The sequence below is a fragment of the Glycine soja genome, chromosome 15 (genome assembly GCF_004193775.1).
Source record: "Glycine soja cultivar W05 chromosome 15, ASM419377v2, whole genome shotgun sequence".
Lineage (NCBI taxonomy): Eukaryota > Viridiplantae > Streptophyta > Magnoliopsida > Fabales > Fabaceae > Glycine > Glycine soja.
This window is the reverse complement of record NC_041016.1, coordinates 43,515,655-43,540,696: the sequence shown is the minus strand read 5'-3', so window position 1 is coordinate 43,540,696 and position 25,042 is coordinate 43,515,655. Positions and strand designations below refer to the sequence as shown.

At 35.7% G+C, this 25,042-nt stretch overlaps 1 protein-coding gene and 1 long non-coding RNA gene across 2 annotated transcripts; both read right to left on the bottom strand.

The window, feature by feature from the left end:
- Positions 1 to 665: 665 nt before the first annotated feature.
- LOC114386538 (NADH dehydrogenase [ubiquinone] 1 alpha subcomplex subunit 6-like) lies at positions 666 to 3,757 on the bottom strand. Its single transcript, XM_028346552.1, has 2 exons — positions 3,322 to 3,757; positions 666 to 1,004 (listed from the first exon to the last, which is right to left on the bottom strand). Exons 1-2 carry the CDS (start codon positions 3,745 to 3,747, stop codon positions 825 to 827), a joined length of 606 nt encoding a protein of 201 aa, XP_028202353.1. The 5' UTR covers positions 3,748 to 3,757; the 3' UTR covers positions 666 to 824.
- Positions 3,758 to 12,241: 8,484 nt separating this feature from the next.
- Positions 12,242 to 17,585, bottom strand: LOC114386575. The gene is made up of 4 exons (XR_003661113.1): positions 17,530 to 17,585; positions 12,817 to 12,909; positions 12,411 to 12,443; positions 12,242 to 12,299 (listed from the first exon to the last, which is right to left on the bottom strand). It is a non-coding gene; the product is annotated as an uncharacterized LOC114386575 (long non-coding RNA).
- Positions 17,586 to 25,042: the final 7,457 nt, after the last annotated feature.

Below are 25,042 nucleotides of genomic sequence, written 5' to 3'. Positions count from 1 at the left end.
CCTATGTAGAAAGGACAAATGCTTTTTTTTTTTTTTTCTTTCAATTGTAAATATTATGGCTATCTTGTTTCAACCGGGCGATTGCCCTTATTTTTCTCTACCTAGTTCTGTCCCTGGCTGGGATGATGTTGCAACTTGCAGGTGTCGATTTGTTGGTGTAGTGCGAGAGAGAAAAAGCGTAAATAGTGTGGTTTGTGTCTTGTGCAGTTGTGCTATTCAAGGAAGGATATTTCAATAGAAACTAAAAGGAAAAATTACAACTCTAGGGACCACAAGATTTATTAATCCTAATTTATATATTGATTGTTTATTCATTTTAATTATATGATACCATATTTTTTTTATGATAATTAATTATAATCACAAATTTAGATATTAACGTGTGCACAAAGTAATATACTAGTACTATACATTTATGTAATGTTCTTTTTCAATCCCATATTAACATATCTCTAGCTTATTTTATTTTTTTCTTCTCCTAAAAGTACTTTTAGATAAATTTACTCATACCGGCCCTAATACTTGCACATTGCAGTGACCTAATATCATGGCATTACACAAAATACAATATTACTACTTCACTAACATGCTACCCCAATATATTCATTTGCAATGACGTTAAACAGTGATACGTACGCCATTCTATTTTCAGCAGTGAGCACATGTGCACAACAATCAGCAAACATCACTTTCTTAAATTATGCCAGAAAAAATGAATACAGCAGTTTGATCAGAAACCAAAGGTATTATCTCATCTTGTGTTGACATACAAAACGTTTAAGATAATTCTTTATGAGGAAACAGACACAGCTCATGACCAAACTTCAAAAGTAATTGGTGTTATAGAAATTCTTCAGAAAAGTAGAGGTGCCCTGGTCTTTTGTGGCTGAATCCTGTACTTGTTGACCAACTACATACTGACCAATGATATGATGCCTCTGCTTTGAATGGTCCACGACGTTCTTCAGCTCTTCCATCCCCTTGAAAAGCAGCATATCGATCACCTGAATGTCGACAAATATTAGTGATATTCAAAAAATCTTTCTTATATATAATTCTTTTATTTTTACTGAATCATCATTGTCAAAGTCTTTGAACATATTATTTGTCTTGATGCATTACATCTGTGACGTACTGAACCAAATTTAAAGATAAACTACATGTTCAGGTAGAACTATATTATGGTTTTTACATTGAAGGGAAGAGGCACTGAGCCCAAGTACAGAAAATCATGAATTCATGCTAGAAAGTTTCATCATGTCTATGGATCAAAGAAGGAATCAGACATGTCTTCAGACAAATCCAGACAGTAACTAAGTTGTTACTAAGTAGGCATAAAATATTTAAAAAGATATAGGGTGTTGTACAAAAAGAAAATAAATTCAATTTATAGAACAGTAGAAGCATGGCAAAATTATGCATGACACAAATAAAAGATAATAACATCATCAAGAAATGATTATTTTCCAACTAAAACACACCACTCAAAAGCATCTGGCAATGCACTACGGCAACTTATTTACAGGTTGCCAACTAATAACACCCAATATGGTTGAATCAACATATTCAGGGTAGCCAGCTTTTGGACCCACATATCAGCAAAACATATCCAACTTTTTTTCACATTTTTCCATCCTAACATGGATAAATTCAAAACTATAACTTCCACCTTGAAATTTGACTAGACATCAAATCAAAGAATCGCAGGCTCTATTATGCTGTATATTATGTAAATGTATAAAGCAAATTGACTTTGATTCTTGAATAATCAATATCACTTCTGCTTCTATTGTAACAAAAGATTCCCTTTTTATGTGGAAAAGGCCTGTATCAATAATTATGATTTTACGTATGGACAATTTCTCGATATCTTGTTCATTCGCAACAAAATCTTTTCTTTTTGCGATGGTAAAAAAAACATGCTTTTTTAAAGAGAGATACTATTTCACCAATCGAGTCACAGGTATCCCCTTGAAAATTATACCACTAATTTCCAAGACTAGGAAATCATACATACCAAACCAAAAGTCTTGGAATACAAAAATTATTAGAAGGGAAAATTTGATAAGCTTAACTACCCATTAGAAAACTGTCCCCGTTGCCCTAGTGTTTTAATCAAGCAATGCGCCCACAACTTACGAAGTAAAAACCATTCCACTAAACACAATCTAGAGGCTTTAAATGCCTTCTGGCATCATCTTAAAACAAACCCATAGTAGAACTCACTCTTGCAAGGCAAATTGAACGAGTGACAAATACTAAATAACCTGCACAAGAATTTTCATACAGCATGTTTCAGCTTCCAGAAGAAAAGACAAACATAGGTTCAAGGTACTCCATTGACAATAGGCAACAAAAATCTTTACCAGATATCCATTAACATACAACAACAATTAACCTTATCCCACTAGGTGAAGTCAACTACATGGATCACACAACAAAACAATACCATTAGGCTCAATTAAAAAGCAAATTATTAATAGGGATATTATTCACCATGAGATTTCCATTCAAATAAGTCAAAATCCTTTCTTTTAGAATTCCTCTTGACTTCAATCAAGCAAGTCGACGCCAAATTCAATTTCAAATCATCAAATGGACACCCTATTGCACAACAAACTATCAATTCAATCTTTAACCTATGATGTTTGAAAGCACAATTAGGAGGCTATGAATCAACGATTGCAATGCTTCCACATACAACAAGAAAATTTAATCATATCAGAAGAAACACAATATTGGAGAACAGTCAGAACAGAATCAGGTTTCTCTTATCAAGTACCACGCCAACAACATGTTTTCTATTTTCATTTTCATGTCCAATAACAATCACAAATTCTCACATATTTTGTTTTTTTTCCCATCAATTCCTCTACAAACTTTGCAATTAATTTTTCTAGGTACAGCGAGAGAACAAAAACAGCCCTAATTTTCGGAAATGCATTTCAAAAGAGGACTGAATAAAATCAAATCCACTATCTTCTAACACTAAAGTGGGAAACATAATGCTGCAAACAGAATCACGTTTCTCTTATCAAGTACCACGCCAACAACGTTTTCTATTTTTATTTTCATTTCCACTCAAAGTCACAAGTTTTCACATATTTTAGTTTCTTTCATCAATTCCTCAACAAATTTTGCAATTAATTTTCGTAATTACACTGAATAGAATCAAATCCACTATCTTCTAACACTATAGTGGCGGCGAATGAATAAGTAAAATAACAATCCCCAAACACTGTCCTAAGCTGGAAACAATTAAACCTATGAATAAGAAAACATTCCAAACCAAATTAGAAAAAAAAAACGAAAAATGATTACTTTGGGATCGGTGACGTGGATGTTCTTACGGATCTGGGAGGAGACGGAGGAGCGGAGTTCGGAGACGGAAACGACGTCGTAGAGGTTGTAGATTTCCATGACGGAGGGTAACGATCTGCAAGCCGTTCTGAAGAATTGGAAGACTCGGTGACGAGCTTCCTCCATATTTGCCGAGTTCGGGAGCACCTTCACGTTCCGAAGCGCCGCGTTCGCCATGAGTAACTCGGTTGCTCGCTCGCTCACTGAGTCAGTCACAACAACTCGCTTGGTTCTGTTCTGCTTTTGATTCTTATTGTTCTTCTTCCATTGCGGCAGGGGAACTGGTTTATTACGATGAAAGAAATGGAGTGTGTGTGACACGCGCTCGTTCGACGGCGTCGTTTTTCGTTCATATGCCAGGGTTAAGATTAGTTCTTGGTTCATCATTTATAAAAGTTGACGTTAAAAAGTAACACATATGAAGAGAAAATTTTAATTTTAATTAAACACAGCATAAAAAAACTTGTGAGACTATAAGTTTTAAACAAAGTTAGTCATTTTTCAACCAATAAAAAAAGGGGTTCTTGACTTATTAGTTTAATCAATATGGACACATAATCGAATAAATAATAATTAAATTTTAAATAATAAATTGATATAAAATTACAAAAAAATAATTAAATGAAATTTTAAATTAACTCTAGAATATTATATTAGATATTTTAATATAAAAAATAATAACACCTTAAAAATATGTTTTCTCGTGAAGGACAAATAAAAACTTTGTTTTTTTTTTTTGAAAGTAAGATATTTTAATAATCACAACCTATGAAACTAACTCTTGAGATGTAGAGGTTATTAAAGTGAGTTTTATCTTTTTTAATAAAATTTTTAATATATTTAATACCAATGCTGCTAGCTCTTGTTGGTGGTAAGACCTTTAGTAAAAAAAAGTGTTGGTTGTGTTTGAAAGAAATTTTTTAAAACTTTTTTGAATTTATCTTATAACATAAACACGGGTGAAAATATGTCTATAAAACTGATTTTAACTTATTTCTATAGTTCCCTAAAATAACTTATAAAAAAACAGCTTAAAATTATACAAAATCTTATCCTCTTTTTTATTATAAAAACAACTTATACATAAACACTATTCACACTTATTCAATAAAAGAAGCGATTAAATTGCTTATCCAAATTTTAATTTTAGAATGATGAATTTCATATCACAACCTTGAACCTTAGGCAACCAACATGAGTTTATGCTGATTTTTTTTTTATTATAAAAAATTAGTTTATATGATCTTCGCTTAATTAGTCTATTCCTAATTAATGCGACTTCTCTTAAATTTCCAACTAGGTTTCACCCCACGAATACTGAAATTGTGACTGTGAAGGCAAAAATGAAACACGAATAATAATTTCGTCTTGGGATTAAGAAAGAAGTTGCAAGACTGGATGAATGATCATTGCCATTGTCATGAGCAATGGTAGGCTGCCAATTACCAGTTGATGTGTGTTTTTTTGTATTCCTTCTTACACAACGGACATATGATTCTGATATGTATTTTATGAACGGAATCATGTTTCTGTTAAATGAACATTTTTGAAAAAGAATATTTAAAACGGACGAGAGTAAGTAGCATCAATATTAACTCCCAACTTTTCATGCAGCATAATGAAATTGTCCCTATTGATATTGGCCTATTTTTAGTTTAATGGTTTTACATTGTAGAAATCTCTCAACTCTTCCCACCAGTTAGCCATTATTAACTCCCAACTTTTCATGCAGCATAATGAAACTGTCCCTATTGATATTGGCCCGTTTTTAGTTTAATGGTTTTACAGTGCTGAAATCTCTCAACTCTTCCCACCAGTTAGCCATTAATTCATGCATCCGTCTCAGCTTCGGAAAGGGAATATATAAAGTTCAAGGATACTTTATTTGATATGACATACCAGTTTCATACATTCAACATGTATAGCTTCTTATGTTCACAGAACAAATCACCACTATGGATATTGGAAAGTGGTAGCAAGGCTGGTATTGCGTAAACCTATTTTATACAAGCGTTCCATATTTCACCTGTTTTTAGAAGTGCCTTTAGAAGTACTTTAACATTTAACACAAACAATAACTACACTGAGAATACATGAATATATTAACAAGCGTGCATTTGATGATTTTGGGCAAAAAAGATGCATCATAGCATTATCATTCTGTCATTCCCAAGCATGATTATTCAATTAGTTGTGCTATGCAACTGTCTCGTTATCCTGTCTCAAAAAAAATCCCATGACAAGAATATTTAGTTTCAAGCCACAGAAATATTTGTGTACAAAGCCCACATCTGTATAGGAAGTGCAGTTGCTGCTGAGGATTTAATCAACTTTGCTTAGAGAACTATTTTTGTTAGCCATGTTGCGTTAAAATTTACATTTCACCACATTCAGCAATGACGCATGCTAATTTTGGCCGGTTATTGGGTCCGGTTGCCACGTTCTCAATCTTCCTGACAACCAAAAGACCATCTCCAAGCACTCTCAGCACAAAGGGAAGACAGGTGGTAAATGCAAAACATATCAACAGTTTAGGACAAGAAAGATGCAAGGAACATTTCAAATAAGGCACATAGATTAAAATGCATGCGAATTTTTTTGAGGCAGGTCAAAATTCTTTCCAAACAATAAACTGAGTAATGGCATGCAGCCCCCCCACCCCAAAAGGGAACGCGACACTTTTCCCATTACACACACACATATGGCATAATAAGCAATCTATGCTGTTAATGCATTTTGACTTCTGTGGCAGTGTAGCTTAAATTTGATAGTGGCTTTGGTTTGTTCATCTCTCAGGTTTTACATTCTAAGTTAACAGATTAGATAAACCTTGCACTCTGTTACCTAATACCCGGCATCTTAATTTGAAGGCATGAAGACATAAAACTAGGTCCATTTGATTAGCTAAAAAGTGAGGTAATCGACAGCACAAAAAACATTGTTATTTCATGTTTGATTTAAAAAACAGATTGGACAGCACAAATAAAAAGTGATGGGCAGCACAAAATAACACAAATTTTTGTTACTCAACAAACCATTAGACAACTTTTTGTCCCAAGTACAAACTATTAAAAGATAAAAATAACCATTTTAAATTCCCACTTTTCTTTTCTTGCCTCCCACTCTCTCGTCTCCCATTCTTGATGACTCATTCTCAATTTGTTTGTAACCGCTATTTTTTATTTTAACCTCTACTCTCATTTTTTTTATTGTAACCTCTACTCTTATTTTTTAATCGTGCTATTTCATGATTTTTATTGGTTCTGTCCATATGGCTTTCAATATGATATAAAATAAAAGTATTTTATGTTAATATATATTATAATATATAATAAATTATAATATTTAAATATATATTATATAATTCCATCGACAAAAACAATATATATTATATAATATTTGTTATATATATTAAAATATATAATAATATTTATTATTTTAAAATATATAAAATTACATTAAGGTAATTAATAATAAAAAGGGTATTGTGGTAAGTTTTGTATTATTTTATTATACAGGACAAAAAGTTGTTGTGCAACTTAAGTATTTGTCGAGTACTGTTCTCCTTGTGTTGTGTTGTACTGTGTAACAAACATATTGAGGAACAACTAAATTCACATTCAGGTTGTTTGAAGAATAATTAATATATGCAACCTGTTATGTCCTAGTATTCGAGAACTAAGAAAAACTCTAGAAGGAAGAGGAGAATTGAGAGGAAAGGTTTCTATTATTCCTTGTGTTTTCCATTTACAATGGCATCTATATATATAAAGCAAAATTACACAAGTTTGTTATTCTAATTCCTCTTTATACAAGACAAGATTCTAATGGAAATGGATTTAGCATTGCTCTTGTCTGCAAACAAGAATCTCCTTGACCACTCACAGGCTGCCGGCTCAGCGATGGTTTCCTATAGAGGTTACGAAATCCTCTAAGTATTGAGGTATGCGCAATTCCCTTTTAGCCCTGGTGTGAACATTGGTCTGCTCCTTGCTAGTGTTGGTCTGCATCTTGTCTGCTGCCTCCTTACTCTGAGGTTGCTTCATAACATCCCCCGCCACTTCGAGTAGCACCTTGTCCTCAAGGTGGTATTCTTCTTTTAGCTGAGTCCAAGACTCCCACGAGGTGTCTTCTGGAAGCAGGCCACGCCACTGTACCAGCACCATTAGTTCAGGCCTGTTATCAGTCGAGGCCCATTTTGTTGCCAAAATAACCAAGGGAGTGATAATGGGCTCATTATCTACTGAAGTGTTTGGAAGGCCATCAATGGGGGTGGGAATAGCAGAATCCGAATGAAAAGGCTTGAGAAGTGAACAGTGGAATACAGGGTGTATTCGGGAATCTGATGGTAGCTCTAAGCGGTAAGCCATTGGGCCTATCTTTTCCAACACACGAAACGGCCCATAATATCGCTTGCTCAGTTTTGACTGAACCACACCAGCAATAGTGGTTTGACGTCGTGGCCGGAGTTTGACCAAAACCATATCTCCAACCTTGAACTACACTTCTTGCCTCTTGGTATCTGCAAAGTATTTCATAGTTTGTTGGGCCTTGAGAAGTTTCTTCCTGGCTATTGTGAAGATTGCCTCTCGATTTGTGAAGAATTCGTCAACTGCATCAACATGTGAGGTTCCAGGAAAGTAATGGGGAATGGACGGTGGCAGTTTCCCAAAGGTAATCTCATATGGCGTCATTCCTGTGGCAGAATGAATGGAGGTATTGTAAGACCATTCTGCCCAAAGAATGAATTTGCCCCACGATGATGGTTGTTGATGGACGAAGGATCGTAAATATTGTTCGATGACTCTGTTCAACACCTCAGTCTGGCCATCTGACTGTGGGTGATAGGCTGAGCTCATTTAGAGTTTGGTGCCGGAAAATTTGAAGAGCTCTTGCCAAAATTTGCTTAGGAACAAAGGATCCCTATCCGAGACTAGACTGCGAGGCACACCATGGATCTTTACTACGATATCCAAGAAGAGATGAGCTACGGAGGAGGCGGCATGATTGTGTGGGAGCATTCCTAAGTGCACTACAACTAGAATAACAGAGTACTCTCGAAAGGATGGCAATCCTCCGATGAAGTCTAATGAAAAGTCTTCCCACGGTCTCATCGGAACTGGCAAGGGATAGAGTAAGCCTGGACTTTTTCGATGATCGTATTTGGTCTGTTGGCAATGCAGACAACGAAGAATGAAATTGCACACATCATCTTTGATACCTGGCCAAGTGAATTCTGAGACAACCTTGCCAGTGTCTTAGAAATGCCCATATGCCCGTCAGTGGGTGTGGAATGAAATTCCTCAAGAAGCATGGGAATGAAGCAGAATCCCTTGGGTAGCCAAATACGCTGCTTCTACAAAATAAAGTCTACAGTTAGGCTAAATTTAGAGTAAGCATCAGGAGTGTTTGTAATACTCTGTCGCAGTTCTAGGTATGCAGGGTGACAATGAAGCTCATTCTTCAAATCCTCCATAAACACGAAGTGAGGTATGGTAAATGCCAACAATTGTCCTAAGGTGACTTCTGGTATTTGAGATAAAGCATCAGTTGTCGCATTGGCCTTCCTCGTCTGATACTGAATTGAATAATCAAACCCAAGAAGACGAGCTAAATAGACCTGCTGCTCAAGTGTTTGAATCGCCTGAGACATCAATTCCTTCAGGCTACGATGGTCCGTCAAGATGACAAAAGAATGGCCTAGCAAGTATTGACGCCATTTTTTAACTGCAGCTGTGATTGTGGCCAACTCTCTAACATATGTGGAGGATCTCAATAATTTGGGGAAAAAACTTTACTAAAGAAGGCAATGGGGTGGTTCTGCTGAGAGAGCACCGCGCCCATTCCAACCCCTGATGCATCCGTCTCAACCGTAAAGGGTTGGGAAAAATCAGGCAAGCCCAATACCGGAACACTGCACAGGGCAGTCTTGAGTTTGTCGAAGGCTTGCTGAGCTGCAGGAGTCCACTGAAATTGATCCTTGGCCAATAGTTTTGTTAGCAGCGATTGAAGCATACCCCTGAATAAAACATTGATAGAATCCCGATAATCCCAGGAAGCTGTACAGAGCTCTGATCGAACGCGGTGCAGGGTAATCACGAATGGCGTCAATTTTAGCTGGCACAGGGTGAACACCGGCATGTGAAACTATATGCCCCAAGTATTCAATTTGATTTTGAGCAAACGAACACTTCGAGAGAGTTTGAGGAAGAATCCTCCGGCCAGAAGCACCTCAAAAGCCTGTTCCAAGTGATTCATATGTTCAGATAGGGATGAGCTATAAATGAGGATATCGTCGAAGAAGACGATGATAAACTTCCTTAAGTAAGGGCTGAAGACATTATTCATTGTAGCTTGGAATGATGATGGCGCATTGCACAGGCCAAAGGGCATAACAAGGAACTCGTAGTGGCCGTGATGAGTTCGAAAGGCCGTTTTGCCTACATCTTCTGACTTCATCAATATCTGATGATATCCTTGTAATAAGTTGAGCTTGGAGAACCAACGTGCACCACCAATTTTGTCCAACAATTCATCAATGGTGGGAATGGGAAAACGATCCTTGATAGTAATGGCGTTTAAGGCTCTGTAATCTACACAGAAATGCCAAGTGCCTTCGCGGTTTTTGACCAATAGAACTAGTGAAGAAAAAGGGTTCGTGTTAGGCCTGATGATGCCATTCTGAAGCATAGAAGCTACTTGAGTTTCTATTTCTTGTTTCTGAAAATACGGATAATGGTAGGGCCTAACATTAATTGGGTTTGAATTGGGGAGGAGATGAATAGCGTGATTGGTGTTTCGGGAAGGGGGAAATGTGGTTGGTGTTTGGAAGAGGGATGAATATTTGGTGAGGCGCTGGGTAAGCTCAGGGTGGGGAATAGTGTTTGGTTGGGTCGAAGGAAGGTCAGGGTCAAGGATACGAATATGGAAGAAGGCGCTCGCACCGTCAGTTTGAATAATTCGACGAAGCTGGGTGGGTGAAATTGTATGAGTGTGCCTCCATGTTGCCTTTGAGCTCGATGATTTTACCTTCGTGAATGAACTTCATGGTGAGGAGATTGTAGTTAGTCAAAATCGGACCAAGTGACTTGAGCCATTGGACTCCAAGAACCAAGTCCGCACCACACAGCGACAGAACGTGGAGGTCAACGTTGAAGACATGGTTCTGGATGGTGATGTCTACGGCTGAGCAGAGGTGGTGGCAAGCAATTTCGTTGTCGTTGCCCACCACGACGCGGAGAGCTTATGTGGGCTGGGGAGTCAGGCCCAAAGAACAGACCAAACGTTCCTGCACAAAATTGTGCATACTCCCGCCATCAATCAAGATGGTGACAGAGTGGTGTGCGACGTGGCCCAACAAGCGGAGTGTTTCGGGCGCCAAATGACCTGACAGGGCATAGAAACTGATTTGGGCTTGGGGTAGGTCAGGCGATTCGGGTTGGGGTTGGGGCATAGCAATGGGTTCAAAGGGGGGTTAGCAGCTAGGGTTCCAGGCATATCGTCCTCGGCGACGAGAAGGAAGAACTGTGAGGAATACTTATGGCCTCTGGAGAACTTCTCGTCGCAGTTAAAACACAAGCCCTTTTCACGCCAAAGGGTAATTTCCTCGGGGGACAAACGACGCACCATGAGTGGGGGAGATTTAGTGAGTTTTGTGGGTGAGGGTAAAAGGGAGGTGGGTGAGGGTGGTGAAAAGGGCGCAATGGGTAAGGTCAGGGGTCGACTAAAGGAGGGACGGCGTGGGGCGGTGAGTTTCTCCTCCTGGAGTCTCGCGAGTCTTGCCGCCTGACTCAAGGTCAATGGCTGAAGGGCTTGGACCTCGCGGCGGCCATCAGGAGCGAGGTCGGAGACGAAGCAGCTGAGCAGGAAGGACGGAGGGAGACCCCCAATTCGATTTGCAAGATGCTCGAATTGGGAGAGGTACTCTAAAATGGTCCCCTACTGGGTCAGCTTACAAAGAAGGCCGATGGGATCCTCATATTGAGAAGGGGCAAAGCGAGCCTCAATCGCATGCAAGAAGGCGGACCAAGTGGAAAGCTGACCGTTCTTGGAGAGCCACAGAAACCAAGCAAGATCCGGGCCTTCCATGGCGAACGAGGTGATGAGCAAACGTTCGGTCTCTGGTGTAGAATGGTACTTGAAGAATTGGGTAATCTTGAAGCACCACCCAGGGGGGTCCGAGCCATCAAAGTGAGGCACATCGAGTTTCATGCAGGGAAGGTGAGTAACTGAAGCTGTGGGTGAATGTTGGTTGGCAGAGGAAGGTGAAGATGAGGAAGAAGCTTGGTGGCTAGACTCGAGTGTCGTAAGGCGGTGAATAATGTCGTCGAGCTTCGAGGTAACATGGAGCTGAGTAGAGGCCAATTTGGCAATTGCCTCCTCCATACGATCCAAGTTGGACTTGGAGCGAGTGTTGTCGGCTATGGATAAGCAGGGTGCTCAATGAAAGCACCAAGCTGTTATGTCCTAGTATTTGAGAACTAGGAAAAACTCCAGAAGAAAGAGGAGAATTGAGAGGAAAGGTTTCTGTTATTCCTTGTGTTTTCCATTTACAATGGCATCTATATATATAAAGCAAAATTACACAAGTTTGTTATTCTAATTCCTCTCTATACAGGGCAAGATTCTAACGGAAATGGATTCAACATTGCTCTTGTCTGCAAACAAGAATCTCCTTGACCACTCACAGGTTGCCAGCTCAACGATGGTTTCCTATAGAGGTTACGAAATCCTCTAAGTACTGAGGTATGCGCAATTCCCTTTTAGCCCTGGTGTGAACATTGGTCTGCTCCTTGCTAGTGTTGGTCTGCATCTTGTCAGCTGCCTCCTTGCTCTGTGGTTGCTTCATAACACAACCACACTCCGAAGATAGTGAAGCATACCCCAAAGACAACATGCTTGTTGTCAAGCTAGTCACATTTTGCACATGTTATAAAGAACTGCAAGCAAGAAGAGAACATTCATCAATAGGAAAAGGGCATTACCAATTTAACGTTACCACTAACAAAAGGGAAAGGAAAAGGAAGTGAGTGTGACCACTGGAAAGTTACCTGACAACCATTGGTATTTGGTCCGCTATTTGCCTACAAATTAGACAAACAGGACTTAACCCATTTTTAGTTGAAATAAGTGAAAGCATAATTTAGTCATACAAATTGAATCAATTGATGCCATGATTGTTTGAAGTTTAGCAAAGAAAAATTAATATGATTCCAAAGTTTCCAGGAAGTAACAATTGTAAGTTAACCTGTTAGGAAATGTCTTATAGATTTGTGTATGTATGTACTGTCAATAAGTGCTCCAGTTAAGGAGCTATTTCAGGAATATATAAACATTGCAATTATCACAGTAAATAATACCATACTGGTACATATTTATCCTTGAGTGGCCATTCCATTAACAGTCTTTGTTTTCATATTACCCAAAATGACAAAGGTAGAAACAGCAAACACATACCATGGACAGAAGGCCAGGACCAGTGTGTTTCGCAGTAAAGTTTTCATCATCAAACTTGAGTCCATAGATGGAAACACATCCACTACCATCACCCTGCCAAGGAAGAAAAGAATATATTAGTAAAGATTTCACATAAAAGCAGGATTTAATTCTATTGTTGTTGCTGACAGCATTTATACAAACCGGGATTTTATATAAAACCAGTTCTGATTTGGGAGTATACATGACAGTTAATTTATAATAATTGAATTTGAACCCCAAGCATATCATGCTCCAAACTAAAAACTCATTTAACTTTTTGTTGTGTGAGAGAATACCATTTCTCCCTTAGTCTAGTTGTTTTAATTGATATTTTATCAATAATTATGATATTGATATTTCAGTGTTTTTGACATTTAATATAATGATGCTACTGGCTATAATTTCCAAAATTCAAATTAAATGCGTTTATAAATAAATCATTAATCAAGTTACATCCTTGGGTATCATTTGGGTTTAGTTACATATAGTAGCATGATAGCAAACTCCACCTATGATCTCAGTCTATTACCAAGCCACGGGGTAAAGGAGGAGAGAGGGTTGTTTTAGGCCCCGACAGTTAGCGTAAAACTTGTTGAAACCCCAGACAAAGAACTCATGACTGTTTTGTGCTTATGCTAGGTCACATTACCTAGAAGTAACACACCATATGTCTAAAGTACAGTGTTAAATGAGCAAGTATTGCTGCGTGGCACCTGAATGTAGCGCAAAATGAGCAAGGACCCTCATTTTTCCAGACGGACATGGGTATAGAAGCTAGTCTAGAAGTGTTTGATTAGGTTTGCTAATTGGAATATTGGTTTGATAGTTAAGCTTTTGGAAGTGATGGACACCACCAAGGTTTAAGAAAAAGCAAAGGAGCTGGATACTATAGGATTTAAACTTTGATATATAGGGAAAGTTAGGGAAAGAACGGAGTGGGTACTGTAACATCCCATTTTTTCGTAAATTAATTTTAAAAAGTTTGTTATTTATAAACAAAATAGAGTTTGTTTTTATAAAATAATAAAATAAATTATAAGTTCAAAGTACCCTAGCTATAAATAGTGTTAGGTTAGTTTTCACACTTACGATGCCTCATCTTTCTCTCAAATTCGTTTTCCCCTCTTCTCCTCCCAAAACTCTCTCTTTTTCCCGCAGATCATCAAATATGTCTCATAAAAATGATGATCTCGGACTCGTACACCGTTGGATCGTTGTAAAATTTAAGCACATGGTTCGAAACTCAATTGCGAGCAACCCCACCGTTGAGAATTGCAAAAAGATATCGGAGCTGTGATAAATACACTTTGCATCCTAATCTTTTCTTTTTCCGCAGAAACCCAAAACTGTCCAAGTAAAACTATGATCCTGATTTTGTTAACCGTAGGATTTTCATGAAATTGTTATATGTGGTTCGTGACTCAATTCCGCATACCTTTACCGTTGGGATTTGCGACATAATATTTAGGGAGAGAAAAAATGAATCACACAAAGACAGTACAAATGGAAGCTTCAATCCCTTATTCGTCTCTCTGACGTTTGGAAACTTCATCGAAGGAGTCGGAGGAAAAACTAGAGGAATCTTAGCAAATCACTTGAGATGCTGCTATCGCTTTCGGAAGACACATGAACCCGCTTAGAGGTAAGGGATGAGTTATTCACAATTGGGAATTAGTGAGAACACGTCTAGGGATCCTTAGAGTATCAATTGGAATGAATTTTGGGGTGTTTCTGTAATTTTTATTTTATCCTTATAATTATAACTTTGAATTATATATGAATTATATATGTTTGATGAACCAGTTGATTTTCCAATGAAAAATTGTTGTGAAATTAATGTGTTCTGGTGTTGAGTGTGAGCTCTTAAAAAATTGAACTCTTTTTATTAATGTGAATTATATTTCAAAATAGTATTATTTTTAATGACTTATTTTATATGAATTATTAACTTATTCTATATTTTTCCACGATAATAATCAACATGTTGTGTGTATATATTTATTGTAATACTAAAATAATAAATTAAATAAAGTTTTAAGGTTAATGCCTAGTGGTAATTTCTTTTGATGTCACATTAAATTAATTGTTATAAAAATTCTTTTGATTAAAAATAATGCAGCTTGATTTACTATATATATATATATATATGTTTTGTGACGTGCAAATATGATTGTTGTGTGATGTGTATATGAGTTATGAGATGTTAAATTGTGGGAATGATATTTGGTTGCAAATAAGTGTGTGTTTAACACTTATGTGACAATAATTATGTTGTGAGCTGTGAATTATACAATAACCCGACCAGTGTTGATATTGAGAAGTGTTGATGCGTAGTGTTAAAGAGAAATTGTAGGTTTCGTATTTAGGAACCAATGTTAAATTGTAGCGCAATGTGTTAAACATGTTTGAAAACACGAGTGTAAGATCGTGGGTATTGTATAATTCATGAGCAGTGTCAATGAATGAAATATGTTATGAATTGTGGAATAACATGTTGCTTTGAGATTATAGTATTGTTGTTGAAATTATACCATTGTGATTGAGATCAGGTGTATGTGATAAACTAAGTATGCACGTGATTGAGATGTTGTATGCATTGAGTTATGAACTATGAATTGTACAATCACACGACTATAAGTCCCTTTAAGGGTGACGAGTTAATGCTAAGTCCATTTTAGGGCGACGAGTTAATGTTAAGTCTTTTTTTGGGCGACGAGTTAATGCTAAGTCCCTTTAAGGGCGACGAGTTAAAACTATTTTGAGAATAATTGAGGAGTCGTGTGTTTTGTATAGTTCATAGATAGAGTCTGTGTGTTGAAATAATTTTAGGGGTTGGACCTAAATCAGAAGGGAGAGGCCTTGACGGACTCTTCGGAGTGTAGGCCTTGGGGGTCACCCGGCTTAAGTGCTCCTTTAAGCCTATGTTGATCCCATATGGTTGGAGCATTCTCGCAAAACATTGTGACCCTAACTGGTCTCCCTATGATTTTACTTAATGAGAGTGAGCTGACATACCCATTGTGTGGTGTGTCTTGTTATCTACTTCTAAGCGTCCCAGAGTGGTTTTTCACTTACATGATACCACATTACATATAGGTTTGAGTCTTAGCATAACTGTCTCATGTGCTTGCTAATTGTTTATTATGAAATTGATGTGTTATTATGTCTTGATCGGAGTGTGTGATTCTTGTGTATTGTGATTGATGATTGAAAGGTGTGATTGATGATTGAAAAGTGAATTTTGAATGACAAAGTGGTGGAATTATGTAAGTTATGTTTAAGTAAGTTTTATTTTGTTTATATGATATGTATATCTAGTTATCTTGTTTTTTTCCATTAGTTAGGAATGTGATAACTCACTCCCTGTGTGTTATTTGTGTTTAGATCCTGTGATGATCTTGAACTTTGTGTTGGGGGAGCAAATGACTAGGTGAATTGTTCTAAGGAACTTTGTGTTGAAGGACGTTGGGACACAATGCTCTGATAGGATGTGACATTTGGTAATAGTAAAGTGAATGTGAACCTTTTACCCACGTGAATTTGTTTTCCAATATATATATATATATATATATATATATATATATATGTGTGTGTGTGTGTGTGTGTGTGTGTGTGTGTGTGTGTGTCAGGGTAGAGGGTGTCACAGGTACTATTGTGGACAATAATTAAAAGAATAATGTGGTGAATGTAAAAGTAATAAGGGACAAGATCTTATCTTTAAAATTCATGGTTGCATGGGAGACTATCAATATCATCTTATGCACCACAAGAAGGAATGGAAGAAGTTTTTGGAGGAGTTGGTTCAAGGCATTCTGCTAGAAAAAATAAAAATTCTTATAGGCAAGGATCTAAATGGACATCATTGGTAGTGAGACAAGGAAATTTAAAGGAGTTCATGCCTTTGGTTTTAAAGAGATAGATGAGGAAGGACAATTTATTCTTGATTTCTAAATGGCAAATGATTTTAAGATTACGAACACTTGTTTTAAGACTAAGAAGCGGGAGGAACACGTAATCACCGAGGAACTTCAAGGTCATAAATTATTTTTCTTTTTGTAAGCATTCCAAATAAAATAGTTTGCAAGCATCATAATCTGATTCCAAAAGAAAGCCTTACTTCACAACATACGGTCTTCATCCTTACTGGTTGCTTTAAGAACCGTGAATAGAAAACTTGACAAGTTACAAATCCAAAAATCAACTAGTGCCAACTCAAAGGTGATGCTAAGGAATAAATTATCGGAAGAAGGTATCTGAGAATCATAAGGTGGCGTTAACCTCATTTGGGATGAGATGTCTAATATGGTTAGGAAGGTTGCAAAAGTAGTCTTGGGTGAATCAATAGACTATGGAAGGTTGCAAAAGTAGTCTTGGGTGAATCAATAGACTATGGACTGAGATTAGAAATCTTGGTACTAGGATGAAAATGTGTGAGAGAAGGTAAGAAATAAAAGAGTGTTTTAAAGCCTTCATGTATGCAATAACACAAAAAAATGGGCAACGTAGTTAGAAATGACACAAGGAAAGTTGCGAGTAAGACAAGATCCAAAACTTTATAACTAAATTAACCATCATGTTATACGTGTCCAATAAGATCAAGCCCTACGTATGGACCATAAAGTGTACTCAGCTTAATTTATTTTCATGAATGTTGACACAAACAGATAAAGTCAAAGATAAACCAGATAGTACCTTTACAAAATCACCAGCCTGAATCATAAAATCCTTAATCACTCTATGAAATTGACAACAAGCCTTGTAACCAACAGGCAATCCTGCTTTCCTGTTCAAATCATAAAAAGTATTAGTCAATTTAAACTCACCTACTAAAAAGGCAAACATTCAATATCCTTTTGGCAGTCAATACGAGAATAAATCAGGAGGGGGTGAGGCTAAAAAAAAATACTAAAAGGTTGTTAAATTAGAAGATCCTACCTAGTCTCAAATTAAATGGGGGAAGGAAGAAATGTAAAATGTACAAATAACAAATAAGCATAAGACCTTTAAAATCACAACACTTATCAATTCAAGATAAATAATGTGTCTTGTACGTTGATTTGATATACAATCTTAGCATATATTTGGTTCTTAGATTTAGTTAATAAAATAATAATATTTTTCTCCCATCATTTCCACCACATTGGTGAAAGGGAATGAGGGCAGATGCCAGGCCAGTTGGAAGGGCTAAACAGAAATTACAGTTGCAAGGAGGCAGCAATAAATGTAGATTTTAGTTGCAGCAAGGAGATGAATCACTTTCACATTATAATTACAGATTTCAGTCAAAACAAGATCACAGCAGCAAGGGTTTCTGGCTGGATAGATTCAGTTACAAATTTTCGGGTTTGGTTCTTGCTCACCCTAGACTTCTTGTGAAATTGGGATCACTTCAGCCTTCCAAATTCACAGAATAGTGGAATCATGAATTTATCAACCATCCCCCTTCCTAAGAAGTAGATGTATGCGGCATTATTCCAGCACAAGTGGAGACTTTCCAAAATTCAATCCCATGACCTTTAGGTCACAAGATAACAACCTTATCACCATGCCAACGTTGACTTAGAAATACCATTATATCAATTTGTCATCATGACAGTAATCATAAAAAAAATGCTGATAGCAAAGAAAGCAAGACTAAACACCATCTCTGACTGATCCTCATTCAACTAACAGACTTTGAAAGCAGGAAATGACAAGGTGTTTCCAACTCAGATTAAGGCTATGAATCTTATATTGCAAATAAGTAGTTATAATTATTAAAGTACACTACATCGATGATAATGATGTCATGGGTAACTTAAAAAGAAGAAAAAACAAGTACAACAATAGATCAAAACCATCATAACTATCATCACGACTCTAAATGAAAAGAGAAACAAAACCACGATATATTGATGGCCAGATTGGAAAAGATTGTTTCAATACCTGTACTCCCCGGTGCAGAACTGCCTACCAAATAAAAAAAGCCAAAATTAATCAACTGAATTTGCCAATAAAGAGAATCTCAATGCAATAACAAACACCCACACACACACAAAAAAAAAAGAAGGAAAGTTCAAAATACAGTTGAACAAATAAATTGTCTTTGAGAAGTATTCAAATCATCTATACTAATACTATTCTACAAGCACACAAGATTCCAAACATGCATTGCATTTACAAACATATTTTTTCTATTTCATTGTCATGTATGTAGCTGAATGAAATGCAAGCTGAAACTTTAAGACTAGAAGCATAGATACCTGAAATTTTCGGTGATTTTTGGGGCAATATCGGCGAAGAGTTCCATCTTGATTCGACCGGCGGGAATGTTACCGATGGTGACATTGAAGAAGACGATGGGGTTCTTAGGGTTTGGAGGTTGTGACACCCTCTACCCCTCACATATATATTAATAAAGGAATAAAAAAATTCAAATATTAATTAAAAGTATTTTTAAAACATTTTAAAATACAAGCCTTTCAAATGGGTAAAAGGCACATTCACTTTCTTCTACATCATATTCAAACTTGTCCAAATAAATAATAAAGTCATCTCGGCTCAAAGAAGGTCATCTAAGTTTCATACAATTAATATAGAACCTATATCCTAATGTCACATCCTATCAGAGCGTGGTGTTCCCGTGTCCTCTAGCATGAGGTTCTTCATAGTCATCCACCTATTCATCTGCTCCCCCGAACACAAAGTTCAAGATCATCACAGGATCCAAACACAAACAACAAACCGGGAGTGAGTTATCACATTTCTAACTACTAGAGAGAAACAACACAACATATAATAGTCAAATACAATTTACTTAGCATATCTCACACTATTTCATCACTTTGTCATTCATCAATCACACTTTTCAATCATCAATCACAATACACAGGAACCACACACTCCAATCAAGACATAATAACACATCAATTTCATAATAAACAATTAGCAAGCGTATGCAACAATTATGCTAAGACTCAAGCCTATATGCAATGTGATACTATGTCATTGAAAAACCTCGTCGGGCGCCTAGGAGTACATGACAAGACAAACCACACACTAGCAAGTCAAGTCACTCTCACTAGGTAATATCATAGGGAGACCAGTCAGGGTCACAGTGTTTTGCGAGAATGCTTCAACCATATGGGATCAACATAGGCTTAAAGGAACACTCAAACCGTGTGACCCCCAAGGCCTACACTCCGAAGAGTCCGTCAAGGCCTCTCCCTCCTGATTCAGGTCCAACTCAAAAAACATTTTAGCACACAGACTCTATCTTTGAACTGTACAAAACACACGACTCCTCAATTATTCTCAAAATAATTTTAACTCGTCGCCCTTTAAGGGTCTTATCATTAACTCGTCACCCTTAAAGGGACTTAACATTAACTCGTCGCCCAAAAAGGGACTTAGCATCAACTCGTCGTCCTAAAAGGGACTTAACATCAACTCGTCGCCCTTGAAGGGACTTATGATCGTGTGATTGTACAATTCATAGCTCACAACTCAATGCACATATATATCTCAATCATATATATACTCAATTTATCACATACACTTAATCCCAATCACAATGGTATAATCTCAATTTAACATGTTATCACACCTCATGAATCATATACACTTTACCTATGAACTATGCAATACACACATCTACTCAATTGTTTTCAAAATCATTTTAACTCGTCGGGTTCCCACAGTGGATCCCATCACAATACTCGTCGCCCTTAAAGGGTCTTACAATTGTGTGATTGCACAGTTCATAGTTCACAACTCAATACACACATCTCATCTCAATACACATGTATTTCATCATCCGTCACATGTTCAATTTATCACATACTCACAGTTTGAATCATCATTTCATAACCTCAACATAACAATTTATACAAAAGATTTTATCACAACATGGAATGTAAAACCTCTGAAATAGTTTCTCACAATTGTATGAAAATCAATTAATCAAAATCATGGGTTAACACAAAGACATCAAGAGCACTCAAGTTTATCAATCAATTCTCATCAGGACATCAATTGGTACATAGAACACAATAATATTGTATTCATAATCATAAAGAAAAATTATAATTCAATAAACATCCCAAAATAAACCCAAATTTAGTTCTCTAAGGATCCTTACACATGTTCAATCTAACCCCCAATTGCGATAAACTCATCCCTTACCTCTGAGCGGACTCACGTGTCTTCAGCCAACGATAGTAACATCTCTAGCGGTTCCCTGAGATTCCTTCAGTTATTCCTCCTACTGCTCCGATAGAGTTCCCAAACGTCCGAGAGACGTAGAAGAGATTGAAACCTCCACTTGTACTGTCTTCATGCGATTCATTTTTCTCCCTTCACGAATATTATCTCGAAAATCTCAACGGTGGAAATGTGCGCAATTGAATTTCGAACAACATATCCAAATTTTACGACAATCCAACGGTTAACGAGACCGGGATCATAGTTTTACCGAGACAGCTTTGGGTTTCTACGGGAAAGGAAAGGCTACAATGCGAGGGCTATTTCTCTTAGCTCAGAAATGATATCGAAATTCCCAACGGTGACAATGCTCGGAGTTGGGTTGCGAATGTGGTACTAAAATTTCACGATGATCCAACGGTAAATGAGTCCGAGATCGTCGTTTTTCTGAGTTTGGTGGGCTACGGGAAAAAGAAAGGATTTTGAGAAGAGAAGGAAAAAAACGGAAATGAGTGTGAAAACTGACCTAACGCTATTTATAGCTAGTTTAACTCTATTTATTTATTTATTATTTTATAAAAACAAACTTTATTTTATTCTCTATCAAACAAATAAATAAAATACCCTTTTTATTTTCTCTCAAATAATTATTTTAATTAATAATTATATCTCCTTATTTATTTATTTATAAAATCCATCATTTTTTTTAAATTCTATTTGTTTATAAATAACAATTTTTTTTAATCTAGTTTACGAAAATTAGGATGTTATAGAGGTCGCACGTGCCACTCCACACCCGTGCTTGTGTTCCCTCCGCCTCCAATTGCACCAGCCATTTCACTCTGCAAGACAATTGCAATTTGCAACTGCCCGCTCGTTTTTTAAAATCAAATAGAATGTGGGTAAGTATTCATTAAAGGTTAATTTTTTTTAGAAAGAAATATATATTCTTCTAGTCAATTTAGGAAGAAGAAAAATATGCTATGCATTTACAAATATTTTATGTGATTGTAATTTATAAAAAATGCTTTAAAAAATATTTAATATATTTTTAATCCTTATAAAATGATTATATTTTGAATTTGAAGCACTGTTATTATTTAGGAAGGTGAAACTTGAATAGTAAAGATTTGATGAAAAGTGTATATGTATAGTGTTAAAAATCTTGAATAAATGTGGAATGGCATGCACATTCATACATGATGCACAAAAAAACATTGACTAGGCACATAAGTTGTTATTGTTTTATGGGATCTCAATCGATTGTTTAAAGAACTAGCACGGAGTAAAGTTGAATGGACTTGAAAATAGGTAGGCAAAAAATTCAACATAGATTAACACAATTGCAAGCCTTATGGTGTTATGTTAATACCCACAACCAACTATTTTGACAAATCCTTAAACCTCCATATGATTAATCATATAGAATCTCAAAATGGGTATGTAATGGTATTGTGTTAAGGGATATATCTATGTTGGTAAATTAAATGGAGAAAATTTCCTTCAAGTTAAGTCTACATCTTATGGCATAAGTATTAAGTGTTGTGCTGGTATCTATTTAAATGTAAATGAATTGTTTGAGAAATACAAATTGTCTATCAATGTTTTTTACCTACTTCTTTCTATGCTATTTGATTTATTTTTCTTACATGTTATGTTATGTTTTAAGTAAATTTATCTTTCTTTAAAAAAAAAATAAGTTTATTATTGTGTTTCCTTTGTTTAATTGTCATATCATGTCGTGTGACACGTTAAGAAGTGATAAGACTATAGTAAATCACATCGCTCTTGGTTAATATAAGTAAGGAAAAACTAATGTTGTAGGAGTCCACCCATAATTTTTTATTTATTTATCTTAACATATATATATATATATATATATATATATATATATATATATATATATATATATATATAAACTAATATTAACATAATTATTTTATTTTATATCTAATATTTAAGCAATATTTTATTCTCTTTTTGTATAAAAGATTTCATTCTCCTTTTATAGCCTCTATTTTGGTGATAATAATACTTTATCCTTTTGGATAAATATTCTATTCTCTTTTAACATGTTTTTTTATGATAATTGTATTCCTTTTTTCTTTTTAGTAAAATATATTTGAATAGTATTTATTTTTATTTTTTTATTTGTTGTTAATATCTTAAAGCCAATAAATGATTACATTTACAAGATTTTATTTGTCTCCCCCCTACACTAATTTGAGAACTAAAACTATTTATTAAGGAAACATATTTTTTTTCTCTCTGAAATTTTAACATATATTGTTCATCCGGTATGTTAACTTCATTAGTAAATCTGTTTGCGTGGTAAATGGGATTGAACACAAATTCTATCCAAGGCATTTGTACAACAATTTAAAAAAATGGTGTTGGTGCATGTTAAAATACTAGATAAACATACTGAATTTACTAATAGAATTAACATATTGGATGAACAGAAGAATTGAAATGAGACAACTTTTTGAGTGACTAATTCTCGATTTCACATATTATAGAGGGACCCTATTTATTAACATCTGCAAATGAAATAAGCTCAATTATGAACGGGTTTGACAATTAAAATTTGAGACTCACTAACAAACAAATATTTTCTTTTTCTATTCAATTCTTAGTAAAAAAAATTCTCCTCTTATTTTTATATTGTTTATGAGACTTCTAAGATATTTCTAGCTTTGAGTATGTTACCCCTCCCCACCTAATATTCATGTCTGGTTTCGCCCTAAATGTAGATCTTACCATGAGATGGTGAGAGGTGGCCTTTTGGTTTGGGACATATTGGTGGACTTATCGAGATCTAATTTCTAGTCATTCCTTTTCTATTTTTAGGTATGACTAGCTAGGAAATAAGTTTTATATACTATTAGATTTATTTCCTTGTGGGGGCACACTTGGAGATTTATTAGTTAGATTGCTAATGAGATTGTCTTAATGCACAATACTATTTAATTACTTTTCTTATTGCATGATGAGACAATGTTATATATAATGTGATTGTGCTATATTAGTAAATACAAAAAAATTAAAATTTCACAAGTACTTTCCAAAACAAATTAAATATAAGACCTTTGAAATATATTAAAATAAACTCTTCATCATTAAAAAGATGTATGGTGCCATGTAGCATCTCTTACTGATCCAAGTTTGATAAATTAAAATAAAGTCTTCAACATTAAAATGATAAGAGTTTCTTCAAATTAATTTTGACTCAAGCTAGATTGCTATGGAGGATCAGCAACCATTAGATACTAACTTTGATCTTCATTATGGCCCAATTTGTAGTCTTAAAATAAAAAGAGAATGCACAAGAATGGGGGCTTTAATTATGTGTTGTGTATTTTAAAACATTTTCGCATATAAAAAGGTTTTCTTTTGCTCAAAGCACTTTCAAAAACAGATTGTCTACAAATGTTAAGTGTGAGAAATAAAAATGATAGGGAGATAAAATATTCAAGGATAGATCCGGGTTCACTCTATAACAAGAGCTACGTTTAATCTCTTCTAGTTGAAGGATTTTCACTAATTAAGCAAACTACTTATAACACCAACCAAGTATTCTCTAAACCTCTTTAGGTTTTACAACAACATTATCTTAACCCAAGATAACTACCCAAATATTATTTATTTCACTAAGCCTTTATAGGCTTTTATGAAGCTATGTCTTCGAAAGATTGCTCACAAAGTGAATGTTTACAAGTTAACCATTGGATACAAATAACTTTGTGAATACAAAGGATATGACAGCTCATGGCATTTTAGAGATCATCCAGTAACAAAGAGCATGCTAGAATTTTCAGCATTTGTAACTTTGTTCTTTGTGGCTCTTGAGTATTCTTCTAATGGAACTTTGATAAGAGGTCCGTTGAGAAATAGGCCTCTTCCTGTTTTGATGTGCATTAAATGTATCGGATATCAAATCCCCAAAAGTTGAGGGGAGAGAGTCAAACACCAATGGTGGCAGTATCAATTTATACCAAAATGTTTTTTCTCTCTTTCTTGATGC